The sequence below is a fragment of the Postia placenta genome (genome assembly GCF_002117355.1).
Source record: "Postia placenta MAD-698-R-SB12 unplaced genomic scaffold POSPLAscaffold_4, whole genome shotgun sequence".
NCBI classification, from domain to species: domain Eukaryota; kingdom Fungi; phylum Basidiomycota; class Agaricomycetes; order Polyporales; family Adustoporiaceae; genus Rhodonia; species Rhodonia placenta.
This window is the reverse complement of record NW_020169835.1, coordinates 1729181-1756522: the sequence shown is the minus strand read 5'-3', so window position 1 is coordinate 1756522 and position 27342 is coordinate 1729181. Positions and strand designations below refer to the sequence as shown.

The 27342-nt window shown below is 55.8% G+C and overlaps 5 protein-coding genes across 5 annotated transcripts; 2 read left to right on the top strand and 3 right to left on the bottom strand.

The window, feature by feature from the left end:
• Positions 1-1830: 1830 nt before the first annotated feature.
• POSPLADRAFT_1032742 (hypothetical protein) lies at positions 1831-3129 on the bottom strand (the record flags this gene model as incomplete). The annotated part of the gene is made up of 1 exon (XM_024476881.1): positions 1831-3129. The coding sequence occupies one exon, from the start codon at positions 3127-3129 to the stop codon at positions 1831-1833; it is 1299 nt and encodes a 432-aa protein (XP_024341152.1).
• A 6196-nt stretch (positions 3130-9325) lies between these two features.
• Positions 9326-10409, bottom strand: POSPLADRAFT_1136734 (hypothetical protein; the record flags this gene model as incomplete). The annotated part of the gene is made up of 6 exons (XM_024484724.1): positions 9326-9425; positions 9475-9578; positions 9625-9693; positions 9745-9830; positions 9884-10010; positions 10068-10409. 6 exons carry the CDS (start codon positions 10407-10409, stop codon positions 9326-9328), a joined length of 828 nt encoding a protein of 275 aa, XP_024341151.1.
• A 2241-nt stretch (positions 10410-12650) lies between these two features.
• On the top strand, positions 12651-20168 carry POSPLADRAFT_1045430 (hypothetical protein; the record flags this gene model as incomplete). The annotated part of the gene is made up of 7 exons (XM_024478750.1): positions 12651-12892; positions 13047-13159; positions 16463-17323; positions 17942-18008; positions 18142-19524; positions 19840-19916; positions 19951-20168. 7 exons carry the CDS (start codon positions 12651-12653, stop codon positions 20166-20168), a joined length of 2961 nt encoding a protein of 986 aa, XP_024341150.1.
• Positions 20169-23000: 2832 nt separating this feature from the next.
• POSPLADRAFT_1073876 (hypothetical protein) lies at positions 23001-24333 on the bottom strand (the record flags this gene model as incomplete). The annotated part of the gene is made up of 6 exons (XM_024482651.1): positions 23001-23241; positions 23300-23703; positions 23760-23900; positions 23956-24051; positions 24106-24212; positions 24270-24333. 6 exons carry the CDS (start codon positions 24331-24333, stop codon positions 23001-23003), a joined length of 1053 nt encoding a protein of 350 aa, XP_024341149.1.
• A 787-nt stretch (positions 24334-25120) lies between these two features.
• Positions 25121-26597, top strand: POSPLADRAFT_1045428 (hypothetical protein; the record flags this gene model as incomplete). Its single annotated transcript, XM_024478749.1, has 5 exons — positions 25121-25187; positions 25243-25433; positions 25696-25983; positions 26047-26208; positions 26262-26597. The coding sequence occupies 5 exons, from the start codon at positions 25121-25123 to the stop codon at positions 26595-26597; spliced, it is 1044 nt and encodes a 347-aa protein (XP_024341148.1).
• Between the last annotated feature and the right edge of the window lie 745 nt (positions 26598-27342).

Genomic DNA, 27342 nt, shown 5'->3' with positions numbered 1-27342 from the left:
AAATAAGCGACACATGATCTTGTTCTGGACACATCAGGCTGGACTCTGATGCCAGACCTTTTCTAGATAGAAACCAGACTCCTTCTGGACCATGACATCATTCTGACATCATAGGTAGGAGCTAGGCTCAGGCACTAGGCCATAGGCCGGTCAATTCTGGACCCTAGGCCCAGGGCAGGGCAGGGCCAGACTATGACATCATATATGACATCATAGAGCACATGATACTTAGTAATCCTTACCCAGCTAGGTACCAGGGGTCCATTACCGGTCCCTGGGGGGTTTTCCCTCATGTATATAAGGCAGCATCCTGGGGCACCCTGTCCCCCAGTTCTATTCACTTTCGTTGTTGCGCTTAACAGCATTACCTCCCCATACTTAAGTGCTATTATCTCCCCCCCTCAATATCAAGCTATAAGGTGGGTTTGTAGGTTTTGTGATAGAAGATGAGTGTTTTTTGTTTTGGAACGCCGGCAGCATTGGGGAGTTTCGACCTAATGTCGTGACTTGAGGTCAAGCGACAGGGAAAACCTAAAGAGCTGGGGGCGTTCGACTAGATCTCACCAAAGCGATGGTGAGCAACGCTCAAACCTAAGGCTAGGGACAAGAAAATGTATTAGTTAGTAGGGTAAGAGAGAATACAACTGAGGGCTTACTGACCTAGGGACAAGAGGTCGAAACTAAGGTCCCTAGGGCAGCAGAGGCCGGCTTATATACAGGGGAGGTTAAGGGCAGGCTGTGCGCACTGGTCCATGCGCAGCTGGTCCGTGCACAGCATGCCGACGCGGCCCCGGGGGCCGGTGAGTCAGAGCGGCTGTGTCAGCGGAGCCCGAGCTGTGCCGTGCCCTGCCGTCCTATCTAATCTTATCGTACAGTAGATAACGACGTGTCCATATCAGGCAGGTAGTACAGAGGTCGCGGGTTCGAGCCCGCGAAAAGGAAAAAATTAAAAAACGGCTAGACGCCGTACCAACTCGTGACAATGGTGGACCTCGATATTGTCACTGACCGGTATATCAGAGAAGTCCCATCTCATCGCTGTAAGGAGAACATGAATTGTGGTCGAGAGAAAACTAGTATACTATTAAATTAGAGATAACTTGCATTATGTCATACAGCTAATCATCCATTTGCATTCCATAATATACAAGCCATGCAGGAAAATATCAGTTTGACTTGACAGTACCCCAAGCATCGGTAGGGAAAGGATGTCTGAGATTTGGAATTGAAGATTGCGCATCTACAATTTCTGATATACCAAGAGGCAGGATTATGGTGTTTCCTTACCGGATCCTTACTGCAAGCACTCGGAGAATTTGAACGAAGTCACAGAGACTTCACCGTACCGATACATCATGTTGGATCTGAACTAGTGGCGATACCATGGATTCCACACTTCATTTTGCTATGAGCTGGCGGAATTAATATTCAATCTGCTCAACACGCAACACGAGTGCAGCAGGTACTATTGATATTTTGAGGGGCGTCTCACGACATATCACCGCCCTCAAGTGAAAAGCATCTTCACATCGACCTGTGCAGTGAGGTTGGATTTAAAAGTCTTCAGCAACAATACGGACAAACGTACCTCAGCAATGACCTGGGCTACGACCTTCTTAAACCGATTATGAATTGCAAAGATCTCGTTCGCTCGCTCCTGACACCTTGTACACTCACCTACTTTCTGTCCTAGCGCGTATAGGAGTGATTCGTCTTGAAGGACCTCCGTCAAAGAATTTGTCCTCAGTTTTGCAGTAATGCTTTGGACATAAGGTGGAGCCCAATTGGCTTCCCGATCGCACCCATAATTTCCTTTGCAACCGCTACATATCAACGGCCTCCGCATAGATGACGAAAGCCATTGAATTCGGTGGACACGAGCGCAGAACCCTTTTCGGCACACATCTTGTGATATTGTAGCAACCGGAAGTAGGGGCCCGCAGATGTAGTCTCCATGTCACAGATGTAGTCAGCCTCCAATGATGTGTCGTCTTGCTGCAGTAACAACTTCGCAGCGGCTTCGGCCTCGTCTCGCCATTCAACAGATACCGCCAACAAAAACGCGCGCAGTGGGGACGACTCTAAAGTGGTTGACCAAAGTTCGCGCAAGAATTCAATGACTCTGTTCATCTTGTATTTCTCGGCGGCACGAAGTACGGGCCGTAAAATATCGATTTTGGGTTTGACAAGACGACTGAAGGGATAACATGGTAGGAGGAGCTCGGTCAATGTTGCACTGTCTTCATCGATGCGAATAGTAGTCGCCCTGTGAGGATCGGATCCCGGTTCATCGCCGACACGGGAACGCATGCTTGAGTGTTGTAGCATGTCCTTTAGCACCGGAGAAGCCAGTGCAACGATACCCCCGTGGACATGGAAGTGGAGATCGTCTGACGTCACAATCATGGTATCGGCATCGACATCGTCGAAGGGATGGGGTGCGCTGTGTTCGGGTGTAAGCGAGCTGGCCACTGATTGCTCTCTAGCTGTTCCAGAAAGCTCTGTTGGTATGCGTGGAGGGGACGTAAACCGGATGCCGGTGAGACTTTGGTGACGCTGGTATTGTAGAAGTCGATGATAGCAGCCCGCGGGGAGTTCTTCCAGTTCGGCGATGTAATTTCCGCTTACAGCACCTTGTGAGACAGCCTCGATAGCAGCTTTTCTAGCCCCTGTCTCTGTTCCTAGCAGACACGCGATTGCGTACACTCGCAAAGGCTCGGCCGGGATGAACCCTTGCAGAGCGCGCTTGCAGAAGACGATCGCCGCTTGCATGTCATACTTGAGTGCCGCCTGAAGTGAAGAACGCGCTAGCCCAAGCGTGTTGATCTCTGGGTCCAGAACGGGGTAACAAATGCGCAGGATAGTATCCAATGTACGGCTGTCCTCCGTGATTTCGACCGCATCGAGATTATCTGTCGAGACACACGGCTGTGGGAGACTAAACATGCTCTCAAAGAAGGGAGAATCTATAACCAAAATGTTGCGATGTACACGGAAGTCCACTGCGTTGGACGAACGGATGATGACGTCCGCGTCTGCTCTGTTAAAAGGCGACTCAGCACAGATCGGTTCCGGCTTTGGCAAAAGATCGGGTGTGACGATAGACTCGGCATCTGAATCGGAGGACATAGCACGAAGCTGCAGTGTTGGCTCAAGAATACTAGAGACTTGGGGGCGGCCAGTGAGCCCGAGGAAGGTTCATTAGTGAAACTAAAGTGACCAGACCTAATGATCGACGAGAAACTGAGAATATGACTATGACAGTATGGTGTATGATGACGAGCGAGTCGCTGTTCGTTCGGGGATTGTAACATGCAGTATGTGGCTGCAGTACGTTCAGCTGAATTCGAATGTGGCGGCCCTAACGTACTCTCGATCACGTGCCTTTGTCGCGTCGCGTCTCGGAGTTGGTCCGGTTCAGTGGTCAGTGTCGCCCCTCTTGCTTTTGTTTGTCTGACCTGGTCTGTCGCCTTCATACTGCAAACTGCCGTCCTTGCGCACAGGCACTTCTGGCCACTCAAACTAGGCCTCACATTCCAGAAATTTAGCCAGACAAGACACCGCGTACCAGCAAAGATGGCCGGAATGCTCGAGACACCATCGCGAGTCTGGCGGAGGATAGAAGCTGGTGAAGGGCAAGACATGCCCTCACTGCCCTCCCTTCCTGCGTTTGAGGATTCTGCAGATCAAGTATCAGAATTAAATGATGAATCCAACGTTCTTCAAGAACCCTTGCCATTACATTCCACCCCTGCTGCTCTGTCCTCGCATACAATGTCAACCGTTCGACCCCCATCAAGTGCTGCCAGTACGGCCCGCTTCGCCAACTCGCTCGCGTCTCGCTCAAGCAAGACTGCGTCGATTTCCCGAGGAAGCCTGGCTAAACAACCGCAGGAGCGGGAGGATACTTTCGATATCAGCTCCATTCCTAGCTTGCCCGATATGAACCCAGGCATTGATATGGACATCCGAAGTAGTGACCAGGACAGCACGGGTAGCTCCGTCTCGGAAGCATATGTCTCGGCGTTCGCAGCGCGCATTGGCGAGGAAGTGGATGTGGATTTGGATATCTCTGAGGCTCTTCGCTCTGTGAGTCGTCCTGGCTCTCCCGAAAGCTTGGGGGCGCCCACGCCTCAGAAGAGGTATGACTATTCAGTAAGCCTACGATCGGAGAAGAAGGCAAGTGCTAAATTGCATGCCACATCCCGGGCCCTCCTTCACATCACTATTCCAGCCGTCGCCATTCGACAAATTGCGCAATGTCTCCCTCAGGCGCCCCTTATCCCGCACCCGAACTCCTTCTTTGACCCGCACTACCCCCTCTCCTTCCTCATCGTCTTCACATTCGACTCCTCATAGTAGTAGGTCTTTTGGGTATCCACGATCGGCGACAGCGTCACCCCTCGCAGCGCTCTCTGTTCCACTGCCCCCTTCAGCTGCAGCGTCCCCTGCAGGTGTCGAAGTAACCCAGGACAACTCCGCCGCTCAGGTAGACGAAGCTGAGATGACTCAAAGCGAGGAGGGTCAATCGCGCGACGAGATGGATCTCACGGACACGCTTTCTCGTGGCATCGAGATCAGCGATCCAGGTGAAGAGGGACGCAAGGAACCCACCTTCTCGTCTGACGCACCAACACAATCTGAACACGAGGAGGAGACCCGCGATCCCATAGCGCTATCCACCGTATTCTCTTCTCCTGCCCCCTCGGCGATGTTCACACCTACACCCGCATTCCACTCACGTCCCAGGGCTCGCTTCGCAACTGCACTGCCACTATATACGCCCGAGCCGCAGCAGCTGCCACATGCAGAGAAATATCATGAAGAGTATGAAACCGAGGCTGGACAAGACCAGGACGGCTCTGACCCGACGACGCCATATGCACACAAACGTTCGTTTCTCTTGTCCGTCATCAATTCGACGGCCCGTCCACGGTTGAAGTATCCCACTCCACATCCTCACCGCGGCGGCGATGTGTCTCAGGTGCGTGCGCCGACCACGCCCGGTATGAACCTGCAGGCGGCGTTTGCAGGCGTGACTCCCCGCCCTCAACCTCGACCGAGGCTGTCTCATCCGCTGACCCAAGCGTGGCCAGCTGCCTCCCAGGCGGAGTCTGTGTCCAGCTCGGAGGCAACCTCGGAGTCTATGTCGCCAGCGCCGCCACACTCTCCCATTCCGTCAGGAGCTCAGTCACCATACGATGCGACGATGGACCGCGCCTCGTTCGTATCGACTGCATCCTCTCATGACTTGACGACACACGTGCGTGCCAACGCCTCGTTTGACCCTGTAATGGGCCTCGGTGAAAGGGGTCACGGCGTCGGGCGGTTCAATGCAGGCAAGCTGAACAGTTATCTGCATGGCCTCAACAGGCGTTTGCAAGAGGAGAACGAGACCCTCGTGTCCCGCTTGAGGACCTATGAGGAGAAATATGGCAAAAACGCGAATGCAGAGCCGAGCACAACACCGGAGACGTCTCAGCATAACCAGCAGTCTCGCAGGAGGTCAAGCGGAAGACGCGTCAGCGCGGGCCCTGGGATCGGCCTGAACGATGTCGCAGAAGAAGGCTGGGTGGAGGAGAAAGCAGCACTCGAGGAAATGATCGAGGAGTTGAAGCAAGATTTGCAGCAGCGCACAGAGGATAAGGAGAAGGCTGAAGAGGCTCTATCCCGGGAAAAGCATGAGAGAACTCGCGACAAGGACAGGTGGCGGGAACGCATGACCGAGGTGGAGAAGGGCGTCTCCGGGATCATACAAGATTTAGAGGAGAAGCTAGTGAAGGCGGAAGGTGCAGCAATAGCCGCAGAGCAGCACAAGAACGCGGCTATCAGGGATGCGGAAAGGCACCTCGCAACCACTCTAGCGGAGAAGGATATGTTTGAGGAGAGAGCGAAGAAGGCGGAAGCCGCTCTCCAAAGCAGCGGGCAAGAGCTGGCCTCGGAGCTGAATGCGATGAGCGAGCGCGTCGCCCAGATGACAGGGGAACTCAGGAATGCGACTGGCCAGATCCAAGAGCTCGAGCAGGAAGTGATGAGAGCCGACGAAAAGATTGACGATCTCGACAAACAACTTCACCAGGAGAAGAATCTGAAGGCTGAGCTCGAGGAGGAGGTCCACGCGAAGAACGCCGAGCTCGAGGAGGTGTTCCAGCATGTGCGAAAGTCAGATGAGGACCTACGGAAGGCCAGCCAGGAATTGCAGCATTCGAAGGCGCATGCGGCACAGATGGAAGCAAACGCGGCTCAGGCGGTCCGACAAATCGAGAGCCTGGAATCTCAACTCTCTGCTGCCGACGACAAACTCATGGCTGCAACTGACGCACTCGATAGGGAGAGACAAGAGGTCGAGCATCACGCTGAAGAGGCGAACAGGGCATCTGAATTAGCCAGACAAATGGAGGAGGCGCTGGAGGCCGCTGAGACACGGATGATTGCTGACGAACAAGACATCGCGTCCCTGAAAACCAAAATCACAGCGCTAGAGCGTGCGGTTGAACGGGAGCGGGAGCAATCGCGATCTAAGGATGATACCCATCGGGACGAAGCCGTCGCCGAGCTGCAAGCTGATATCGAAGCATTGGAGACGGAGCTTGACCAAGCGCACAAAGAGATCGCTCGGTTAAACGTTTTCGTCAACCAATCGCCTGTACGCAAGGCCGTTGACAAAGCCAAGGATGCCAAAATCGAGATGCTGGAGAAGGAGAGAGAGGATCTGCTGGATAGAGTCAGATCGTTGAAGACTCAAAACAGCATGTTTGCTACTCCTAATAAGACAGCCAACGGGAGTGGCATCTCACCCATGCATCGGCATCTTCTGTCTATGAGAAGTCCCAAGACTCCTGGCGGGCCTCTGCGAGATGTGAGTATCATCATGACCTATGATATAGGATAATCACTCACATGTCGCGATAGCTTTCTTGGCTGCAGAGTACGATGAACGATCCCACTGTGTCTCCCCTGGTTGTAGAGATAGCTAGGCTCCAGCAAGAACTGGACCGCGCGAACGAGAGCATAGACGACAAGCTCGACCAGCTTGAAGACGCAGGGCTGGGTGTCGTAGAACTTACTAAACGCCTCGAAGATGCGCGAGATCACATTGCCGCCCTTGAAGACGAGATAGCCAGGCTCATGAGGAGAGATGAGAGGCGCTATCACCGACTGCAGAGAGTACGCTGTCTCAAGTGCCGTGCTAAGGTGGACTTGCGTGGATTGCAGCGAACGGACATTGGCGACGAGAGGTAATATTCAATCGCATTCCAGCGTCATCAATTTGCTGACCATATTCTATAGTTCCATCTTGGAGGAAGGCGACTCAAGCCTGCCTACAGAGCCTCCTACGCCTCCGACGAGAACGAGCGAAGCTCTACGAGCTGATCTCCAAAAGGTCAATGCTCAACTGTCATCCATGAAGAAGGCGTGGGAGGAGGAAACACGCCGTCTGCTCGGAGAAAACGTTGTTCTTCAGGATGCTGCAACCCGACTGAATGCGCAGGTTCGCGACGCACAGAACGAGGCAAGGAGACTAGCTGAGACGGAGCGCGCTGGGGAAAAGGCTCGAGTAGGAATCCAAGGGGTATGCACACGTGCATTGTATAAAAGCCGCTACAACTTAACCTGTCTGAACAGGAACTCGATCAAGCGAAGCGAAACATTGATGAACTGGAGGCTGAATTAAAAGCCGAGCGCATGCAGCTCCGGACACTCTCAGCCACACAAAATCGTGCGCAGCGAGAGAAGGAGGAAGTCATCCTGCAGCTGCACCGTGCCGAGTCTGCAAGTATACCAAATTGTAATACCGGTAATTGTGTCGCTGAATGTCTGTTGTAGGATATGGCCGATGTGAGAGAGCATTTGCAACGTCTCAAGCAGGAGAACCACGAGCTTGAGAGCGAACTCCGCTGTAAGTGACACCATCTCGTCAACGTATGCACTTATAGATGCTGTTCTAGCCAATACCACGGCCGAGCAGAAAGCTCGTCGTCTCGAGAGCAAGGTCGCCGAGAATGCTCAGACCATGGAGCAACTGCGGCAAGAGCGCTCCGTGCTTGCCGCAGACTTCAAGCAGTTACAAACTCGCTATGCAGAAGTCTCTAAGGTAAGTGTCGGTTCGAAATGCTATAGTGGATACTCCCTGACAGGCCGGATCGACAGCATGTCAGCAAACTGCGCGACGAGCATGCTGCCTCTCAAACGTCTCACGATGAGCGCCGGCATCAGCTGGATTTGCGCCTTCTCGAGATCGAGGACCTGCGACGCGCGCTGTCGGAGAAAGCGGACGAACTGCACCGCGTCGAGTCCGAGAAGACGCGGGCGACGGCGGAGAAAACCGACATCGCCCGAACTGTGGAGACACTGGAGGCGGACCTGCGGCGCGTGCGCAAGGACGCGGATACATTTGGCCGCGACCTCAAGCTGCTGCGTGCGCAGAAAGACCGGCTCGAGGAGGAGCGCAAACACGACAACGTCAAGGCGGAACGCGCGCAGAAGCAGTCGCAGTCGCAGATCCGCCTGTTGAAGGAACAGCTTGAGAGTCAGAGGGAGCAGGCGAAGACAACGGCGGAGCGACATAAGAGCCAAGTTTATGCTGTGTAAGCTGACCCGGTGTGGCTGTACGTTACTCAGAGCTGATCCCGTCTGTTTGAATTCTAGGAACGAGGAGCTGCTCGCCGACATCAAACTGCAGCATAAGAAGGAATGCAAGGGCCTGATGGTACAAATCCGCTTCTTGAAAGCCAGATTCACGCGCGAAGAGGGCTTGCGCACCTGTCTTGTCGAACAGAAACGCTATCTGCTTGTCCTGCTTGCTCGGTCTGAGAGAAAGTGCGTGCGCCAAACCTGCGAATATCCTCTTTTCTGACAAGCTCTCACGTATACATAGAGAACAGAAGATCCTTGCTGCGATAGCACAAATCGGGTTCCCAAGCGCCGAGCCACCGTCCCCACCCAAGCGACACAGTCTGAAGAGCGTCGCCTTATCCGTGGTATTTACGCTGCGAGCCAAGTAGGTCTGCTTTATGAAGATTGCGGATCAAACCTGACATTGTACACAGACATGTCAGCGACGCATGGCGAGTTCAAAGTGCAGTGAAAGCAGATATCGCAGCGGCCTACCAAGAAGCCAGGCGGAAAAAATTAAACGACGGTGGCAAAAACGGACAACAATAAATTGTGGTGTATACTGCATTGTTTTTGGCGATTTCTGCGTGCGACGACCTCTGTAGTAGTCTTGATGTAGCTGTATTCAACAATGACCTCTAATTAGCGACCGAATAGAATACTTCTGGATTTCCCTCTTTCTCAGAATACTGACACTCGAGTCATGCGATTATGTAGGTGGCTTCCGTCCTGCAGACACGATACGCACGGCATCTTTGGTGAAGATATAAGAAGCGCCACTCCAAAGTGTTGTGCTTGCGACGATCCATCTAAAATAGCCGTGAAGCGTTGGCGCTACGAAAGTCCCAAGCTACTTACTGAAATGCTTCTAGCGCTGGAGTGACGCTGAACGGAAGAAGAGGCCCGAGCACAGGGCTGACTGTGGTTGTAGCCATGAGGAGCAGCTGTAACAGCGTGTTGACCTGCCAAAATGAGTGCATGGACCGTCTCGTCAGGTAATGAGCTTACCTTGCTGATGCGTGTGGGGTGCACTTCAGCGGACGGTATGGACATATCCCAATATCGGCTGAAGGTTTTCTGAGCACTGGTCGGCTAAAGAGGCTGTCTCATATCTCTTTGAGGACATACTGGTGCAGGAAGCGTTTTGTAGCGGATGTAGAACGCTGACAGGCTCAGCAGGACGTCTCGGCCGAGAATGATGATGGCAAGGGGTACTGTAGAGGCAACAGTTCAACAATACCATTGCAAACGTGGGAAGGATAATTACCCGGAATCATCGCTTTCATAGCCAGGGTGACGGTCAGCGTGGTCATGAGGGTCTTGTCTGCGGCAGGATCGAGGACGGTCCCGAGAACAGACGTCATCTTGAACCGGCGAGCAATCCAACCATCAACCTTCAGAGAGAGAGCTCAAGTCATGGACGCCTGTGGAAACAAGAGATACAAGCAGACCGTGTCTGTGAGGCCAGCATACACAAGGAGAGCTGTTGCAACAGGGAAGTTGTCGTGGATGATGGCATAGCCGATAGCGGGGCATGCGAGGATGCGAGACGCGGTCAAGATATTGGGAATGGTGTAAATGTTCTCTCTGAGCTCCTTAAACCTAAGCTTCTTGTCGTTCGAGGCGCGTGCCGGTGAATGCACCGAGAACTGTCGAGCCAGATTCAGAGGGTTCCACGCAGGCTGTGCGGAGAGCGTGTGAGGCGAGACATGCCTATGAGCCGCACATCGCAGGACTGTAGCCGAAGGGCGCAGAGGGTTATAACGGTAGGTGGCAAAAACAAGGGCGGACATGGCGAAGGGAGTTCAGGCCTGCCAGAAATGGCAGGACACTACTGCAAGGGCCTCGGCGCTTCCGGAGAGCGCGAGACGTCACCGCGCGGCACGCACGTGGAGAAAAACGCGTGTCACATGACCGTGAATTTCGCGACGCGGGCCTCAACTTAGGTGAAGGTTACATGGAATCTCTAGCCTCATGCACATAGAGGCTGCGCGTACGTTTGTTCCCTATGTTGGCAGGATACATGAGCAAATACGTCCTTTGGGGCTCAGTAAGCAGTCGTGAATTCTAATTCGAGTGTCACTGAATTACCGAATCTGACCTCCTCATGCCGCGTCTGGCGATGTCATGCTGGATCGGTGTCATAAGTACTCTCGATCGTTCTTACACTGGCTACGTTCACTGACGTCATGTCTGTGCTCTTGCATGGTGATGCTACCTTGACTAGCGGCTGGTTAACTAGCTGCGTAGCCTTATAATCCAACCTCGACGCTGAGGAAAACAGAATCTTCCCTTGTCCTCGTAAGCACGTTCGAACAGACGACGCGAACGTCAGTCTGTTCAATAATTTTCTCGTGTTCTTTGCTGTGATCGGAGCTCGATTCTTGGGCATCCCTGATTTCGCATCTCTACGCGCATACACCGACGGATGCATTTCCTGACGCATACAAGTGATCCAGTTTCGTCAGACCGTCGGCACAGTCAGTCTCATGTCGTCTTTGCCTTGTGCTCACACAAATACTCGGCGCACTCTTTCCACAATCAGCCCGAAGGTGCAAGACTTCTTCCGAGACGCCTTTTCTGCGACACTCGCTACAGATGCCGTTACTATGGCAGAGCAACCCCGATGAGTGGATTTACCTGAGAGCCGTTCTAGCGAGAACAGCTTGCCGCAAGATGATCCGAATGCGAATGAACACTAGCGCATCTATAGACAACGCAGCGATCCCCAGCCGGCCTTTTGCCCCATATCATCTTCTTATATCCCGCTGCATGCAAGCTGCTAGTCCGCTGTCGCCCTTCTGACTATATACAAATGGCGCACATTGGCGCGCACGGGCCCGCCACCAACAGGAAGCAAAACTCGGTGTGGCCGCGCTGCCGCCATCTGCGACGTGCGCCACTAACAGCGGGCGCCCCGAGCTGCGACGGGCCATCACCGAGCTGCGAGGAACGCGGGAAAAGAGAATAACGGACGGATCTCGATGCATATGACGCAGTCGTCAGCAGGTCTGGGTTCCGTTACGTATTCCAAGAATATCAAAGATGGGTCAGGGCATACCAGCGGCTGCACCAAATTGACCCACTGAAGGGTGGGTGGGCCTTGCATGGTCGGCTCGGGGGAACATCTGAGTTTGACAGATCTAGTCGGTGTTATGCAAACTCGCTTCCATTGACCGAGAATATGCCACTGCTGCGAGTGGAGGCGGGCGCATGCAGACGCGGTGCTATGTTTGTCAAGTTACGGACGACACGGTGTCATGATGGTAACGGCGCAGTGCCACCCCCGGAACCCAGATACCCACGGGGAATGATTCTGGGGTAATGCGGGGGGCGCTGCGGCGGCAGTCCTGAGAATATGTCACGGTGACACCAGTCGAGCAGTCAGTCAACAGCAACCACCGACCAGATCCACCCGTCAGATGCCGGGCCGTCGTGACACTGGACAACTCTCGCGATAGGAGGGCGCGAAACTATAGCGACACCGCGGCCAATCCCGCTGCATGCGTTGCGCTCAGACCTGCGAGGGGCGCAGGTCAGCTGTCCGAGTCGCGGTGGCAATGATGGCGACGGGCGGCCGCCACGACTTACGGCGGGGGGAGTCACGCGGGGGCGGGTTTACGAGGCTGCAGCTGGCCCGAGGAGTCAGGCGGGGCGTGGTGAAGACCCGAAGCGGCGGTGTCCCGCGCACATGAATCTGCGGTGACACGACGCTGGGCCGCTTCGCCCGCAACGGGCACAAGCTCGAGAAGATAGCTGGCGAGAAAGGCCCCGATCGAGTCACGCTGACAGAATCCTGCTTGGTCTGCCATACCGAAGAGGCGCCGCTGTACATAGACTATGCATTGATGAAACGGCAGTGGGTGCATTCACACGCACAGCTGTGCGATATATCTCAGTTCTCGGCATGGTGCTGAGCTTGTTGGATGGCCAATGACCGTGGTAGAGTTTTTGCAGAACGCGCGTAATTTACCTAAAGAAGCAGACACATACCTAGCAACGAGTCGGGAAGCCCCGACTGGGGAATGAGAAGTATGGTCGAGAATAGGATCTGGGGTGCGGGGTCATGGGAGGTGAAGCAGCGAAGCTGGAGGCCGAAGGGTCGAACCCCCCCGGAGGCTCGCGGGGGTGTATGGCTGTGGAGAAGGCGCTCAGACGAGGATCAGCGGGAAGGCGTGTGTCCACTGGGATTGGTCGCTGGGCAGTATGCTGCGATGTCACTCGATGCACGGACGGAGAGCTGCCAATCCATGGGACAAGATCCGGGGAAGTTTGGGTGCGCATGGACTGCGGCCGAGTCAGATGATGGTTCCGAGACATGGACCGTGGGCGGTGTGGTCGCTGATGCATCGAGAATCAAATCCCCATCCTGTCCATGGGGCGTTGGTGGGATTAGCGTGATACTCTGAATGGGCGTTGTGTGGTCACAGCCGGGCGGTGCCCCTGGCGGCCACGAATGTTGTGCGAGGGGGCATTCCCGACATCTGGTGCATGTTGCAGACGGCCCAGGGCGGCCTGCAGACGAGGATGGCAAGGAAGGAGAGTTTATGATCCGTGACCATCGATGTTCTGCTCCTGAGACGCACTGCCGCCCATTTCAACCCAATGCGCGTCGGCAGAATGGCAGGCCCGTGCCGTGTTCTGCCGGAGTGTGAGATCGCGCCCGCATTGTCCCCCGGGCCAACGTCGCGGCTGTGAAAAATACAGGGGCAGACGCGGGTCGTCCGGGACGCATCGATGGGGAGACAGCGCAGAAACAGCGGGCGCTGCACGCAAACAGGAGGCGTTTTTGTCGTCGATTTGCGCGAAAACACTCGCCCGGCGGTGTCGATGGGCGGGCCACGTGCGCACCCGGATCCCGGGCGTGTGTCGTGCCTCGGGAGAGACCGTCACAAGCGCCGTCACACGCGCCGTCACACGCACGACAGTGTTGTCCATATCCGCCCCACCTCTCCTCCATGTCGCTTTTTTCCTCGTCTTAGCCATCGTTCTCCCCAACCACCACAACCACCAACGCCGCCCTCGCGTCGTCTGCCACCGCGCACGACGCTCACAAGGGTCTCTGTACTCCCGCAGCACCTGCTGTCTCTGTTGTACCCTTACAAGGCCCTCTCTCCTTCCCGGACACTCGCAGGCCTTTCTCATTCCAGGCCCGCAGCCGGCCTTTTCTGTCTCCGTATATCTCTCGCGTCCCTGCAGGCTTCTCTCCTGCTTAATTTCCTGCCAGTACAGTGAGTATGCCGGTGCCTGCCACTCTCACCAGCTACCTGCCCGTCCTGCTCGTCTCCGTCACCCACTCCACCGCTCCCGACGACACCTCCTTCTCCACGCTCCCCGCGGGCCAGGTCGACTACCTCTCGCACGAATGGCGTGAAGAAGACGTATGGAGCTCCTGGCGCAGCATGACCCGCCAAAAGAATGCGATCGCGAATGGCATGCGTCTGGAGAACGCTAGTTGGCGCACTTGGTGGAAGCAGAGGAACAAACTGAAGACTATAAGTCCTGAGACGCTGAATTGGTGCGTATCTCCGTCATAGCACTGCTTTTCATCTCCATTATCTTCTCCACGTTGGCTGCGGTGTTCGGTGTTGTGCGAGCGATTCGTCGGACGGTGATGCGTCTCGCTACGGTCGTCCCTCTTGGCCATGCGGCTTGGGGGCCCGGTTTATGACATAAAGCTGGCGAGGCGCGAGGACAGCATGAGTAGTGCTTACCCGATATTGCGCACGCCGGGTGGCATCTGGGTATGCCGCCTTTTGGTGGGTTTCCACGTGGACTACATCGTGCATTCCCAACGGTGTCAGCTTGCAGACGACGTCAATGCATATGCATGCTTGCCGTGTCTCACTGACGTCGTGTAGCCCGCCCTTGTTCGCCTTGCCAACTAGCTTTGGAAACCCTGTTTCGGCTGACCCTTTGCCCTCGCTTCTTCTCGAACTTTGCATTATAAGATCCGTGCTAATACTCTCGTGTTCAGGCTCAAGGATTCGGATGTGACGTGGCTCTACGGGCCACTACACATCGGGTCCGATTGGTCGCCGCCGCCTCGCGGCACGGACTCACTACTCAAATCGCAACGCCAAAACAGCACCGATGCCATACCTAGTAGAAACACCGCGGCTACCAGCCGCCTGCCCACGAAGCCCATCCTTAAGCGCAGGAGTATTACCCAGCTGCTGTCGCTGCCTTCAAGCCACTGGTATGATCAGTATGGCAGCGACGAGGAGCACGATGACAACGACGGCCGTGGAGGTGAGGATGCGAAATCCCAGCGGCCGCCATTACTTCACACGAAGAGCGACACCCACATCAGTTGGCGTGGGCGGGCTCACCGCAAGGACTCACCGCCGCGGATCATCGCGGAAGAGATGCCAGCTCCCAGCAGTCAGCCGCCTGTCGTCGCAGTGGGCGTATTAACGTCAAGCGATGCCTCACATGCGACAAGTGAGCATGAACTCAGTGCCAGCACAAGTGCGAGTGGAGAGAGCTCAGCTAGCGGCGCGTCCAGCGACTCGGGCCTGAAGAAGAAGCACATCAGCTTCAATACCTTTGTGGAGCAGTGCATCGCGATCGAGAAACCCAAGTCTAAGCGCCCGCCGGTTGGGCGGCGCGGATCGCCCGTGTTTTCGTACGACGACGGGTCAGTGATTTTTATCTTTCTGGAAGCTGAGCTACACTGAAATTGGCTGGGATGTTAGGTACGAGGAGGACTCGGAGGCTACATACGAGGACGAATCGTACGATTCGCCATCGGGTTTCTACGCCGGCAGTCGTTCCGACAACTCAGACTCGGATGACGACGACGACGACGTGATCGAGATGCGGTCGTCGCGCTCGCGCGCGTCGTCTGTTTCAAGTATGCATGGTGCGCCCAAGCCGGTCTCTTCTGGTAACGCCTCGTCGCACTCCCCGCACCTGAATCCGCATTACCGCCCGCCGCTCATGCGCAAGGCGTCCACCGGCGGGGACCGCGTCACCATTGCACCGATTGCGCCGACGATATTGAAGTCTACGGGTGTGGGCAACAATCTGCGGTTTATCGGCGCAGGCCGCGAGACATCTACCTCAAAGGAGGTCGATCTTGTGTACGCGCCGCCAACACACAGTAACTACAGCCGTCCTGGCACGCCTGATGTTCGTAGCCCAGCGGCGGAGGACGTGTATCATCATCGCGAGTCCTACTTCACCATCGGGACGAGCCCCTCCCCCCAAGGGCGGTCACCGCAGACATCTCCACAAATATATACCGTCGCCGCGCTTCCTCCTCCGTCATTATCATCATCGCCGCCGAAGTATGAACACGCACGGACGTTCTACCCCCGCCCATCTGATCTTGAGGATGCTACAATGGAGGACACATTTGATTTCTTCGATGGCCCGACGGAAGACGTCTCGTCAGCTTGGCCGGCGGGGGATTCACATACGCGCAGGACTCGAGGCCGCGATAATCTGCAGGACGACTTTGACGGCAGGCCCAGCGGCGTCGTGCGCTACGCGGAAGGTGGCGCGTCGAGTGTACAGACGGGACGGAGTAGAGACGACATCCCAATGAGCTATTCCCCAGGGCAGAGCCCGCCAGATGCTCCGATGGTCGTCGTGAACGAAGTCAGCGGTGCTACAGAGGAGCGCACTGAGCGTTCGCGGGAAGGCAGTCCATCATTCCCCGATTCCGACAGCCCTACCAGTCCGCCCACGTATGTCCACACGCTCCCTCCTGCTGTGCCCGTGCCCCGCATCGGCACGACGCACCCGTACATCTCGTTTTCGCCACAACTCGCCGACACCGTACACTTGTCCCCGAGCGACATCACGTGTCGGGGGCGGTCTCTCGTGGGCGCGGCCTCAGGCTCTTCCGTGAGCGGATCGACGACGTCGGGCTCGACGAACTACACGCGCTCGACGGACTCGCGGTCGGAGTCGCGCGGACGCTCCGTAACGCGCAATGGATCGTATTCCGATCGCGAGCGGTCGGGGTCGCGCTCGAGCCGCGGGACGAACTCGCCGATGGGCAGCCTTTCGCCGACCGGCTCTGCGCTCGGGCTTGGTGCTGCGCACGTACGTGGACGCGATCGCGACCGGGAAAGCAGAGGCATGAGGATGGGGAGTGATGAAGAGCGTGGGCGAGAACGCACGGGCAGGCCGCTCACTGCGAGCGTCAGCCCGCCGAACCCATTGGGCTCGCCCAGAGCACAAGCGGCTGAGGTCGAGTCGCCGTCACGCTCGTCAAGCCTAGTGGATGTGCAGCCGGATAGGTCGGATGTACCGTCCCCGCCTTCATCCGTGTCTGGCTCGTCCACGTCAACGGCCAGCATCGCCACATTGCGACAGCCCCTGTACGAGAACCAGATTACGGTGCCCCGCACGCGTGTGTCGCTGAACACCGCTGAGCTGCCGTCTCCCATCCCCGAAGAAGACGAACAGCGCTCGCGGCACCCCACACCTGCCAACTCACCTGTGACTGCGTTCAATCCGATCGTGCCATCCTCAGGCGACGCGGCTTCCTCGTCTGTTCCAGAAGGCAGGCTTCCATCGCCTCCTGTGTCGCTCGAACGCGCGGCGAAGACGGGCAGCACAAGCCCCGTGCCGATTCCACGGTTCAGAGATCGTGTCCCGCGTTCGGCTGCAGAAGACCAGCCAGGCTTTGTCGGCCGGGCGGTCGACATAGTATCCTCTGCGAGGGGCTTTCTAGGCTCAATATGGAACTCAAGTACCTCATAAGAAATGAACCTCTCCATCTCGCCATGTCCGTTCCTCTCATGGAGATTGCCAGCCATGTATAGTACCGTCAACAATGGGTGTCCCCCCTGGCGTCCCTTACTCCGTTCTATCCCAATCACCTCCACATTTCCCCCACCTACTCATCATCCGTTCGTCTGTCACGTCAACTTATTTGCATATGCATTATTCACCCATACGCTATATCCCAAATCTTGTTCAATCCCGATCTGCCGTTGCATGGACGCGCATCCTTACGCTTACATATTGGCCTGAACATAATACGACATCCGTCTCTCCACCCTTCGTGCCTCTGACTTCTGGTACCATTTTCACCCGCTTGCTTACTTACTCTTATTATGGTTCTGACATTCGTGTTCATGGTTTGTTGTGCGCCTTGCGTGCGGTCGACCGCCAGAGCGCCGGCGGGAGTGCGCATGACCGTTGACTTCGGCTTCTGCTCTTAGTTTCGGTTGGACTTTTACGATGTGTGGGGCGCCGGGCGGTATCCCATTCTAATACGATCAGCAGCGTACCGTACATAGTGTATGTTATGTGCTCGTATGTCGTGCGTATGGGCATGTATCTTTTTAGGTGTTTTGTTTCATAGATGTAATATTGTCAAACTCGCTCCGTCGCATCGAGATTCGAGGCACCCATGTGCAGGCGCTCAATATGTGCGTACTCCTGCCTATTCTGGATGTCCAGTCCGCACTCGTATTGCACACCGGAGGTAATCCATTAACAAGCGTGGGTCACCATTAACTATTACTATTCTGCTCGTGAGTTCATGCTCTTCTCATACCGGAGACGGCTGACCCTTGGAAGACTCGGCGCCATGTCGAGCGATTCAGAGTCGGACACCGATTCAGTCAGAAACCACAGTCCGCCACCAACATCAGGAATCGTAACAGCGACCTCTCCCTTCGACGCCTCGGATGCAGACTTGATCCTGTGTTCATCAAACAGGGTCGATTTTCGCGTGCACCGCGCCATCATGGCAGTGGCATCCCGAGTGTTCAATGACATGCTCACTTTACCCCAGCCTGCGAATGCCGTGGACGATCATCTTGCTGTAGTTGATCTGACTGAAGACGGCAGCACGCTCGATACACTCCTTCGCATTTGCTACCCCGTCCTCGATCCGACCATCGATTCAATCGATCTCGCGCGCCCGGTCCTGGATGCTGCTTTAAAGTATGACATCAAAGTAGCGATCGTGTACTGCAAGCGAGCTCTCCGCCGTCTTGCAAAGGTACAGCCACTGAGGGTGTATGCCATTGCCTGCCTGCTTGGTGCAGAACATACGGCCAGGCTGGCTGCTCAACAAGCTATATCGCGATGGGATCAATTCAAGGACCAATATGTCCCGGAATTCGAGGAATTATCAGCAGGCTGCTATCACAGACTCCTGAGCTATCAGCGTCACGGCAGTGACGTCGGCCATCCCTTCTCCTTCTCCAAAGGAGAGTCTTCGACGTATCATGCCGTTTCGCCGTCCTCTCCGGAACAGTTGCATCCCGTACGCCACGCACCATTCCCGTTTGACGACCTTGATGCGGAAGTTATCATGGTATCTTCGGACAAGGTCCACTTCCGTGTGTTCAAGTCTATCCTCACTCTGGCGTCCCAAGTCTTTAAGGCGATGCTGCAGGCCACCACGCCGTGCGAGTCGGGATCTGACGGGTCGAAGAAATACATTCTCGATATCGATGAGGACAGCAACATTTTGAATACTCTCTTGCAGTTTTGTTACCCCATCGGCACTCCTCCAGCAATCAGTCCCGATGCTCTGCCAACGTTGCGTGCCGCCTTGAAGTACAAGCTCGATAGAGCCATCTGGTATCTCCGTTCCCAATGGCAAACCCTTTCCGCATTTGACCCATTATGCGCATATCTGCTTGCGGCTTCAGCCGGCTGGACAGAGGAGGCAAGCGCGACAGCTAAATCACTTCTCTTAGTAAACATCACCGTGCTGCAGGGTAGCACCGTTGCTGAACTGGAGACCACGTCCGCGGGTATCTACTACCGTCTGCTACAATACCACAAGAAATGTGCACAGATGACCAGCCAGCGTGTAGAGATGGCCTGCAACTATACCGGTCTATGGTCTAAGGGTCGTAACATACATGTGGAATGGTGTATCTCGTGCAAAGTCAGCTCTGGCCGCAGCGATTCGCTCTGGCTCAGAAAGTACGCACATGAAGCCTCGATGGAATTGAGAAGGCGACCTTCACCAGCGATATTTCGAGACAGTTACTTTATCACCGCTATGACCCGCAGCATCGGAGTACAGTCATGGTGTGACATGCACGCGCAAGACCTAACACATGTTCATGCTGGCTTCGCTAACGAAATAGAAAGCGTGCTTGCTGAGGTGAGTAAATGGAAACCTTTGCAAGGTAGGGCCAAAGGTGACGTGTTCTCTAGATCGGAACCGCGATGCTTTTCGAAGTGAATAAATGGATGAGATAAACAGTCTTTGCGAATACCCATGCATGTTACTAGTTTGTACGTGTTCGAGAAAGAGGCTGCATACGTGAAGAAGTGCTGGTGTCGGCAGCACCTACGAGCGTGGATTCAGTGTTAGCTGGAAATGAGTATTACGTAAGTGTACAGGCAGTCAGTACTCCTCAAATTGCGAGCACCAAGAGGACATCACATACCCGAGATGTTACTTCGTCGACTTTTTCAGCAAACAACCGATTGAACTCTCGCAATTCACTCACGACCAACGGTCTGCAAACACTACAACTTGCCGTATCCCTGATAGCATCGGCCATATCTGCACCCAGTACGGCTTTCCCGATGGGCGTGTCGGCGGTTATCTGCTGTAGGGTCTTCAAGTGATTCATCCACCACTTCCTCGTTTCCCAAGACCTCTCAACACCTCCTGAACTCATAGCGCAGATTACAGTGCTGGGCGCGCAAGAATCATGGTGCGGGCCGGCGCCACGCTGAGGTCCTCGCCCATCGGTCCTTTTAAGGAATATCCAGTTGTTCGCAGTCGGCAGCCAATGGAAGAAAACTCCTGTAGTAAGACCCCTCACGGCATCGCTGCATGCTTTGTGATACTGAAGAAGACGATAATATTCACCACCAGTGATGTCTTCCAGTTCAGGAGCGTATACGCCCTGAAGTGGAATGGCCAAGGAGCATCTGGCCGCGAACCTCGCCTCGTCCATCAAATCAAAGCGTAGAGCCAGGGCGTAGATATTTAGAGGTTTTTCCTCGGCAATACTGCGCATGCGATCCTTGACGATGTCCACGATCCCGCCGTCGGTCGCGCCGCCTGCGTATCTCAGCGCCGCCTTCAAGACGAGACGTAACGAATCGACGTCGCGAATTTCTGGGTGCCGCATCGGGTAGCACATACGCAGCAGTATGTCCAGCGTTTGATTATCTTCTTCCATCTCGACGATCGGCAGGCCGTCTTTGAACGGGCCGGAGCAGCTGTCGCTTTCCGACCCGGCTCCTGAGACTGCCTCACGCTGAGGCAAGGCAAACATGTTTTCGAAGGTTATAAACGCCTCCGCCAAGATCGCCTTGTGGACGCGGAAATCCATCAGATCGGATGAGCGTAGTATCACGTCTGCATTTTGCTTGTTGAATGGAAATGGTGCGTCGCGGATCTCGGCAATGGGAGTCTCAGAGAGTGCCATGTCGGCAACAGCGGCGGTGCTGGAAACGTCCATTTAATAGTCGTCTGCGAGCTGAGATGTCACGGTTCGTGAGGTACAACTCCACGCATGTGAATCGATTTGGCGGGGACATGATCCCGAGCTACGTACCGTTTGTATTTTGCGAGGTTACTGTGCAGGAGTGACGTCCACAGGCGGATTCGAGAGTCCTGTTATCAAGCTGCTGGCTGCGACCGTGGTCTATTGTGGGTCCAGGGTCCCATGACTGACTTAAACGTTTCTGAAGGTTTACGTGAGCCTCAAATCTCCAATCCAATCAGATGACAGCTATACGGCGCTATCAAGTAATCATTACCGACAGTACTATTACTTCAGATAATATAGCTCGGGACGATACTCTTTTGTCGACGCTCAATTGAAGTGGTGACTGGCAAAAAAAAGTCCTGCGAACGAGTTGGGAATAGTCATCACTGCGGCGGATCTTACTGTGTTCGCATGTGTCGTGTACGAGCAAATGGGGTCCTCGCAGCTCATACGTCTGAATTGTTTTACAACACAAAGGACATCGATACTGAAGAGCTGCACTTTGGCCCTGGCCGTCAGGCACTGCCACTGAGCAGCTCATCAGTCGTACATTCACTATAGAGCCCAAATCAACGAATCTCTCGTTCCACCTGTCGAATTTCCAGTTTCACCTGTCGCATGAATGTCGGTCAGTGATTCCGCCGCGACCGTGTGCATCACTAAAGGGAACATGTACCTCTGAAGTGACTCTGTCCACCTCTGCGGCATATAGCTCAGTGAACCTGCGCATATCTGCTGCCGCCCTCGGTTTGCACACAGGGCATTGCGTCGCCCCCGCTTCCACCAGAGCTTCGTCAGCCCCCGCATCAAGCACAGCCTTTCCGCAAGGTGTCTCGTCGGTAACTTGAGAGATCCCTCGACATATAATTCCACCACCACACTCTTGGTGTCGCCCGAAAGTACGTGTTGATGACAACGCTTTGTTGAGCCACCGCACAAGACCGACCATGTACCACGAGGAAACACCAATCGTCTACAGGTTTGGTGCAAGAGACCCACTTGAAGTCGGAGCTCGCAATGCGCCGAGCGGCGTCGCAGCACTTCTCGTGATAGTTAAGGATGCGGTAGTAGTCGCCCCCGTTGGTGACCTCAAGCTCTGCCGCATAGGCGCCTTGAATGGGCTTGACAGGATATGCTAGGAAGCACTTGGCCGCGAATCGCGCCTCGTCCAAGAGGTTGTGGCGCAGAGCGATGAAATAGACGCGAAGGGGGTGCGCGACAGCGAGCGTCTTCATCTGCATCTTGATCGCCTCCGTCACGCCGTCCATGGCATACTTGAGCGCGGCCCCCAGGACCGCCGACAGGTCTGCGATGGCGATCTCGGGCGGAGGCAGGGGGTAACACATGCGTAGCAGGGTATCGAGCGTCCTGCTGGATTCCTCTACCTCGACGACGCGCACATCACCATTGTACAAGGAGTCATCGTCATCGGCGTCTTCCGGAGGCAGGCTGAACGCGTCTTCGAAAAACGCACATGCCTCCGCGAGGATGGCCTTGCGGACGTAGAAGTCCACGCTGTCTGATGAGCGCAGTATGACGTCCGCTGTCGATTTGTCGAACGGGGCGCGTGCGTCAAAAATTTCGGGTGTAGTCGAGCGACAGTCGTCAGACATTTGAAGAGGTGGGTGGGGGGAGGGGCGACGTACGGCTTCCTTCAGCGTCAGTACAGCACACTATATGTACTTTGCACATAGCGGAGACGCGGGCGGTGCCCTCATGATACATATCGTCAATTTCATACCAGCTTGCTCGTCCAGATAAGACTGGATACAGGAATCACACATCCTCTTCAAGATCTGCGACATCACGACAGAGCTCCACAGTCAGGCACCACCCATGTCGGCCTTGAATGCAATCCAGTAAACCCATATACATGAATAAAATACACCCACAGCCGTCATCCCGCGCCATGCGCCGTGCATCGTGCAGCACCCATCCATGTCGTCATAGCTTCGCCTTCACCGTGACCCGAGTCGCACCCTCCTGCAGCTGGCGCGCCGCGTCGTTGACCATGTTGTCCACGATGACCTGCGCGGGCAGCACGTCGTGGATGAGCCCCGCGACCTGGCCCGTCAGGAACGTGATCGCCTTCGCGTGCTTCTCGGGGTGCTTGCGGACCTCCTCCTCGTGCGGGATGATCCCGCGCGCCGTGAGCTCGTCAATCTCCTTCTGGCGGTTCTTGTTCCTGCACACCAGAGTTCGTCTTAGCATCCCGCGACACACAAGCACACACAAACACGCACCAGTCGTCCACATACTCGTTCCGCACGACGCGCAGCGGGCGCCCGGTGAAGATGACCGTGCGCGCGGTGTCGTCGATGCCCGCGCGCACGACCGCGTCCTTGTGCGCCTTGGGCGCGCCCGCCTCGACGCTCGCGACGAAGCGCGTGCCGACCCAGACGCCCTGCGCGCCCCACATGAGGTTCGCGGCGAGCCCGCGCCCGTCGTACACCGCGCCCGCGCCGACGACGTACACCGGGCGGCCCGTGAGCGGCGACGTGTGCCCGCGCACCGCGTCGACGCACGCGGGGATGAGGAGCGAGCAGGGCACGTCGCCCGTGTGGCCGCCGCCCTCGCCGCCCTGCGCGCAGATCAGGTCCACGCCCGCGTCGAGCGCGCGGGGGACGTGCTTCGGGTGGCCGACCATCTGGCGGGACGGGGTCAGCGCGGGGGGGAGGGCAGGGAGCGGGGTGGCGCGCGTACGTTCATGACGGGGATGCCCGCCGCATGCATCTTCTCCACGGCCCACTTGGGCGGGATGCCGACTGCGCAGACGAACAGCGCCGCCTTCTCTTCGATGATGATGTCGATCAGCTCGGGCAGCTTGCCGTTCTGGTAGTCTTTCTGCAAGCGAGCGTGTGAGTTCGAGTATGGAGCGGTGCGCAGATCAGCGACGCACATTTGTCTTGCGCGCGTTCCCGCCAACCTGGGGGATCAGAAGGTCCACACCAAAGGGCGCGTTCTTGTCCTTGAGGTCCGCTTTGACAGCACGTATCTATACATGAGGGGTTGTCATTGCGCACCACCGAGATGTGGGGAGTGAACATACCTGCTGTCGCAGAAACTTGGGTGTATAACCATGTCCTCCAATCACTCCCAGACCACCAGCGTTGGTGACTGCCGCTGCAAGCTCGGGGCCGGCAGCGACATTCATACCTGAGGTGAAGAATGAATAAGGTCACCCACCAGCGAGCGTTCGCGTCACGGACATACCAGCGAGGAGGATGGGGTGCTTGATCTTGAAAAGCTCTGTGATAGGGGTGCTGATGACGGACATGGCGGTAGGGGTTCAGGGAATGTGGATCGTGCGACGCTGTATTATACCGACCCGAGCGTCGGAGTGATGGCGAATATTTGAGTTGGGGCCGATCGTGGTATATACGGGTTGCTGGGTGAATCCTGTGCCATGTGATAGCGTGAGCACGGCGTCGCAAATGTGACCCGGAAATCAGCTGCTAGAATGCTTGTAGGACGTGCTGACGCACGACTAACCTTGGCAGCGGGAGCAGTGGCTAGCGTGATGAACGACCAGAACAGAGAACAGATTGGTGTGAGCCTGCGACTGGCAACTCCTTCAATCATATTTGATCCCTGCTAAAAATGGCAATTTTCTCAAGTTGTGCGCGTCAAGCTTTTGACGGTTCGACCCTTGTGCCGTTCGGATTCATTGATGTTGTTGTGTGCTTACCTACGTCATACTATCCGTCGTCTGTCTCTCTACTCATTCCACACGGGATACCTCTCCCCCCTACATATAGTTCGTGTTTCCCCCCTCCCTTCGCTCCTTTCCTCAGTCGTTGTATCACTACGACTGAGGTGCGTTCGTCTTCGCTTTGTAGCCTCTACTCGAACTAACCTGCAGTAGAATGCATACTTACAGGTTGTTCAGCTTCTATAGTTGCTAATGCACCAACTCGGCGCCTATTCTGAATTCACGTGTCGGCGCCACAAGCGCGTCAGGCGCTGGCAGGTCGACGCGTCGAGAAGCGCTCGCCATCATTCACCGGAGCATAGAACTATGCAGTAGACCGTCTCCAGCCCTCAATCCAACGAATCGCCTAGACATGAGAGCGCACTGCAGCATCTGTCAAGACAGCCACCTCCTCCAGGACTTCCGCTTCCTTCCCTGCGGTGCGTCGACTCGGCCGGTTCTGCGGCTTCCCCTACACTCATATTTACACGCCAGGGCATGGCTTCTGCCTTCCATCCTTGGAACACTACGTTCAACAGCATACACGAAAACCCTGTCCCATCTGTCGTGTATCCTTCAGATTATCCGACGTCCTCGCCGTCTTCATCGAAGGAGATCCAGACGCGCCTCGCAGCCAGGCAGCTCCTGCTAGCGACGCGGCCAATGACCAGCCATACCCCTCAGCGGTGCTCAGGCAAGCCGCGTTTGCCAGCGAGAGGATAAATATGATGAGCTCTGACTGCACCCCGGAGACCGTGCAGCGCGCCGCGCGCGAGATCCAAAAGGTCATTGACGGTCTGAGCCGGCCACCAGGCAACATGGAGGTGCGTCTCGCCCAGTTTCTCCGTAAATTATGTGCAAAATGCAGTACGAAACTCTCCGTCCCTCCCGCAGACCCTCCTCGCCGCCATCGCGGCGTTCTGGAAGCGCATCGTGCCCGTGTTCGAGGCCGCCGCCAACCAAAAGGAGCAGCTCACGGCCCTGCAGAGCGATCTGCGCGCCGCGGGCACGGAGAAGGACGCGCTGCGCCAGGACGCGGAGCACGCACGGTGTCTCGCGAGCAGCGCGGTCGACACCGCAGACAAAGCGCGGCACGAGCTCGTCGGCGCGCGCGAGGAGGCGGAGCGTCTGCGCCTGCGCCTCGAGGCGCAGGGAAGGCAGCACGGCGAGCAGCTCGCGGCGAAGGCGAAGGAGGCGCGCGGGCTGTGGGACACGGTCCTCGCGCACAAGGACAAGGTGCTGTCTCTCGTCTGCCATCTCCTGGGGCCGCCGGGGACTGACGGGCGGTGTGTGCGTCAGGAAGCGAAGCAGAAGGCGAAGATCGCCGCGTTGAGGCAGCAGGTTGGGGAGCATGAGGCCACGATCGACCTGCTGCGCTCGCGGGCCATACCCCCTGCAAGACGGGCGCGCTGGCGGGGCTCGGAACGAGCTACCCCAACGCCTGCCTTCAACCCTGACGAGGTGCGTCCGTGGACCATAGCTTCTGTCCCGTGCACATGCTCACGAGCCTGCAGGATCTCGACGTCCTCGACGCATACCCGACCCATGATAACACCCCCCTTACTGATACCACCGCGAATTCCGATCTTGGCTTCCTGGACCCCGAGTCGTCTCAGCCTCTACCTCCCCTCTTCCCCACTCCACGTTCGCAGCCATCGTTTCCCGCGCCCGCGACGCTGCAGCGCCCCATCTTCGGCACGGACTGGAACCTGAAGCCGCCTGAGAAGCGCAGGCGTGTCGTGTCGGTAGACACACGCCCATCGACGTCGTTCCCGATTGCGGTGGACGAGAAGGGGCGGCCAAAGGGCGCGGTGCAGCTGGGCTCGCGGCAGAAGCTCAAATCTGGATGACGGAATGCACCTCTTGTGTCTGATTTTCTTAGTGCCGTCTTCACGAAAGGTGTCGCGCGCGTCGAACACAAACAAATTCTCGCTGAACGGCCTCCCACTGAGAATACGAATATCTCGACTCGACAAATACTAAGTGTATCGTCTTCATTTTTGCTATGCTAGACTCGCCTCGTCGTCGTGCATGTCCTGGTACTGAAAACATCGTGAATTTTCAACGTTGAAATTTCGACATCTTCGGCACCCCTCTGAAACAGAATCGTTCCTGCTCGCGAACACGACATCGGAGACTCGTAGGATGGATATTCATGGAGCTAGATGAGTGCTATGGAGGGTGTGGTATGCTAGTGGTATGTCATACACAGTTGCTCCACCTTGTATCGTTCACATTTTCGGGCGCGATTGTCGTGTCTGTCCTTCCTTCTTTGCACATCTCAAACAACATCCCTTCGTTTCTTTCTATGGGCTATATCTTGCCTTTGTGCCCCTACTGAACCTCTACCATCCACTCCATCACTGGTTGCGACACCTGACATTAGCAGTTGATATTGTCTTTAAAATGATATTGAGAATGAACTCTTGGTGTGACAGAATGCATTTCGTGTGTCTTACGTTCTTCGCTTAGGTTGGCGTCTGCTATATGTTGGGGTGTAATACCATGCCTCGCGGGGTTCCGCCTCCATGCCTCAAGATATGCAGTCATTCCCAGCTAGATGCCATCATACTATTGCAGTAGATTATGTCCGGT